Raw genomic sequence first — 3,682 nt, 5'->3', positions numbered from 1 at the left:
ATAGCCAACCTACTTTGAAATACTACTTCAGAACCACACAGAAAACGTATAAAATCGTGAAAATAAAGGTTGTAGATTATTCTTGTGAAACGTTAGTTGTACTTTTACCAACTTCTGTCCTTAAGCCATGGGGCCTACTATGTCGTTTCTGACCACCCAGTAGCCTACGCGTAATTTTCCATTTTTCCACATTTTTGGTTTATGACGAATCAGACAGTCGCCCTGTAAGATCTCTTGTTCTCTACCTCACGGAATCTTCTCCTTTACGTCTAGAAACACAGGAACGGATGCGTAATACTGGAACCCCGTACCGAAGGCAGCTTGTTTGTTAAAATGTCCATGATTTTATAGCACATATGCTGTTGAAACAAAACAGGCAAACCGGAGGGGTGTGAAAATGAAAATTGTGAAAATTGGGCCAGCCTTCAAGTAGGCCTACTCTCCTCTCAGTCTCCTTCCATGAGTCTTAAAAGGCTGCTTTATGAGACCGTAAAAATGGCGATTTAGAGACATGCAGTGAGAGGTTGGACGGACAAGTAGTCCTCTTTGTTTTCTTCTTAGAAAATGCGAATTCGGAACATCTCGTGGGGATAGCGTAGGCCTACTCCAGGCCTACGAGTAGACGAAGATGTTAGTCCCAGCCATACTCGATGACTAGCATACGGCCTGCTTAAAAATAATCAAAAACTTAACTCTGGCTTGTCGTGGACACTAGTGTATGCACATGAGGGTGTCTGTCATCGCTCAGCTAACAGCAAACGATATAGCCTACTCTATAGCGGCTGCATGACTACGGTGCTGAGAAGTGAATTCACTCACAACCATCTCAACTGAACATAACTACGACGTGTGTAGCGTAGGCCTATGTGTGTGTGTGTGCGCGCGAGAGAGAGAGGGGAGGGGGGAGAGAGAGAGAGAGGTTGCCAACATCAGCCATCAGCCATCTTCCCCTGTACGTGAGGGCACAGAAAAGTACTCAACGAACACTGTCATACTTCAGTTGTAGGCTAGGAATAAGACAAGGCGCTGGAACTTGTAAGAGTGTTCGTGCCGCTTCGAGGGTACTCGACATATTCAAGCTGCCAGTCGAAGAGATGTTTGGGTTTTCTTTAATTTGTGCAAGATAATGTCGTGAAATACTGAAACACCAACTTCTGCATGGGGATAATCCTAATACATGTTACAAATTAACACATGATTGACCTCGTCATTGGCTCCACTAGTAAAGATGTAGCCTAACCTAAGTCTTAAAATAGCAACAAATGGAGGCTCACATTTACCATCTCAAAGGCTTGGCGCGTTACAATGAAACGTAACCACGACCACACCAACAAATGGTAGAGCTCGCGGGATAGTAAGCTACATACTTTTTGAAGTTGCTCCAAACAGCACTTACTTGGTGAACGAACACATCCATCGGAGGGTCAACGGGACCTTCTTCGCTGCTGGTCATAGATATAAATCCAAAGCCCATCCGAACGTTGAACCATTTGCAATGACCCGATCCTGTCAGGACCGGAGCCGGGCTCCGGTCTTCCTGCTCGGGCGACGTAGCAGGGACTTCTCCGCCACCTCTACTCGCCCCTCCTGCACACCATAGAACGGATTACGGTTAGTTTGTGACTGTTTTTTCACTGCAAGGTGTTTTCCTAACGGTTATGTTAAAAAGTAGGCTAACTAACTCTGGTATCTTATCACTGGTTGATCGGACCACCTTGTGCATCTGTCTAACACAGATGTTCATTTGAGACTGAATGATCGGATGGATATGCTTTGAAGAAGCGAGTTGAAGAACTGAATGAAATATCAATGAAGCGGATAAAGTTCCTCAGACTAAATCATTGGTCTTGCTCGCCCATTCTGATCGCTCTACTCATGCAAGCAAAGACATCCCATGGTGTAACTTCTAGAATGGCCTTGCATAGTTAGCCCGCTTTCTATGGAGCCAAAGGGCAGGTGTATGCAGCGTTCCCCAGCTCACGTTTAACTCATCTACACCACGAATCAGCATCGTGAACAACAGCCTGTCACATCCCCTCACAGAGTCATCACCAAGGATTGTAAACAACAATGAATGCATTACACAATAACGGTCATAAACCCCTCCCGTGCCAACTGATTTGAACAGTGAACCCTCAAAAATACAAATAAAAGCAAAATAACCTTCGGCCATGTTTCCCCGCCGACCCTCTCTTGCAAAGTTCCAGTAGAATCGCTTCCTATGCGAAAAGAGCTTCTGCTGTTCACCATAAATCCGACATCAGGATTTCCAGCGGGCACAAATTTAGCTCGCATGGTACTGCGTGCTTTCTCTCCTTTGATATTTTGTCATCTCTCTCCTTCTCCCTCACTCATTCCCTCCCTCCCTCACTCGCATAGGCACACTCTCTCACTCTCCCCTTTCCCCCTTGTGCGCTCTCTTTCTTTCTCTCCCTCCCTCTCTCGCTCTCCTTCCCTCTCATTCGTTCACAGAATAGCACACGTGACTCTGTCAAAGACATGCTCTCTTTCTGCTGGTCTACTGGGCTTACTTCAACAGAGTACCGGAGCGACGGAACCAAGTCCAACCACCTTGAGATGGCACTACTCCACACATCATAACATAATCACCTTTGTATTTTAATTATCCTCCATATATAATGTCTTGTAGAAGCTCTAGCTGAACTCCAAAGGTATCTTAAAAAACAAACAATCACAGATTTTTCCATTCTCCATTACAAAACTGAACAGTGGAACAAAGTGCAAGTTCATTTGGACAATCAATTCTTTATAATTAAATAGTTCACGATACAACTCAGCATAAACCTAATTTTCCGGAGAAAATCACTGCATAAGTGTCTCAATTAACATGTAATGGAGATACAAACATCCTCATAAAACATTGATGCTGAAAAGTCAACATTGTGTTTCTTTTCCAGTGAAACCCTTTCTAAATGATACAAATCACCCTTGAAACAATCAGTTAGAATTATTATGTTGCATGTTGATGTAAAATATAACTGTGTGTTTGCAAAAGGCTTGCGTAAAGAAAACCTCTCCAAATTAATCCACTTCACTTGTTCAACTATGGTAAGCAAAATGTGTAATATGAGATAAAACTCATCAAATGTATACTGAAAACTATAGAGATGGCTGGCCCATGTGAGAGTTGGAAAAACGGTGAATCAGGAGAGATATGACAAATAGTTCACAAAGTGGGCAATTACATTATAATAGTTGGCCATTACACAAAGACGTTGCCTATTTTACATCTCCACACGCGTTCAAACACATGCCCTGAGTGGACCCTGCTGCATACACGCACGCACGTGCTTTAACGACAAAACCGTAGTCGTGTAGGCACATTTTCGTTGTAATGGTTTGGCTACTTTCTATCGGGGTTTAGCCTATTTGTGTATCTGCGGTGGGGGGAAAACTCGTTGGGGAGGAATCTACTAGCCCCCCGCCTCCACCTCCCACACTCCGGAATTCATGAGCACCCCATGCCCCCTCAGCAACCCTACCCACCCCCCGCGCTAGCCATCGGACTGTTTTTGAAGATGGAGCGCAAAAAGGGGTGGGGGATAGCCCCTACTCTATCCTAACGCAGAAGTGGAATCCGGGGCTCGGTTACCGGTCACTTATGTCAGATGTTATCTATTCATGCATTCCATGCGAAACTATAAACTGAAAATACACCTCA

At 44.4% G+C, this 3,682-nt stretch overlaps 1 protein-coding gene across 1 annotated transcript in view; it reads right to left on the bottom strand.

Moving 5' to 3' along the window:
- lin28b (lin-28 homolog B (C. elegans)) overlaps positions 1 to 2,355 on the bottom strand; it is a 24,995-nt gene extending 22,640 nt beyond the window's left edge. The window contains exons 1-2 of the mRNA XM_042094844.1: positions 2,164 to 2,355; positions 1,397 to 1,587 (exon numbers count right to left, since the gene is read on the bottom strand). Coding sequence (XP_041950778.1) covers positions 1,397 to 1,587; positions 2,164 to 2,173 — 201 coding nt within the window. The 5' untranslated portion in view covers positions 2,174 to 2,355. The remainder of the gene's footprint in view (positions 1 to 1,396; positions 1,588 to 2,163) is intronic.
- Between the last annotated feature and the right edge of the window lie 1,327 nt (positions 2,356 to 3,682).

This window comes from Alosa sapidissima, chromosome 6 (genome assembly GCF_018492685.1).
Source record: "Alosa sapidissima isolate fAloSap1 chromosome 6, fAloSap1.pri, whole genome shotgun sequence".
Taxonomy (NCBI): domain Eukaryota; kingdom Metazoa; phylum Chordata; class Actinopteri; order Clupeiformes; family Clupeidae; genus Alosa; species Alosa sapidissima.
This window is presented reverse-complemented; position numbering and strand designations above follow the sequence as displayed.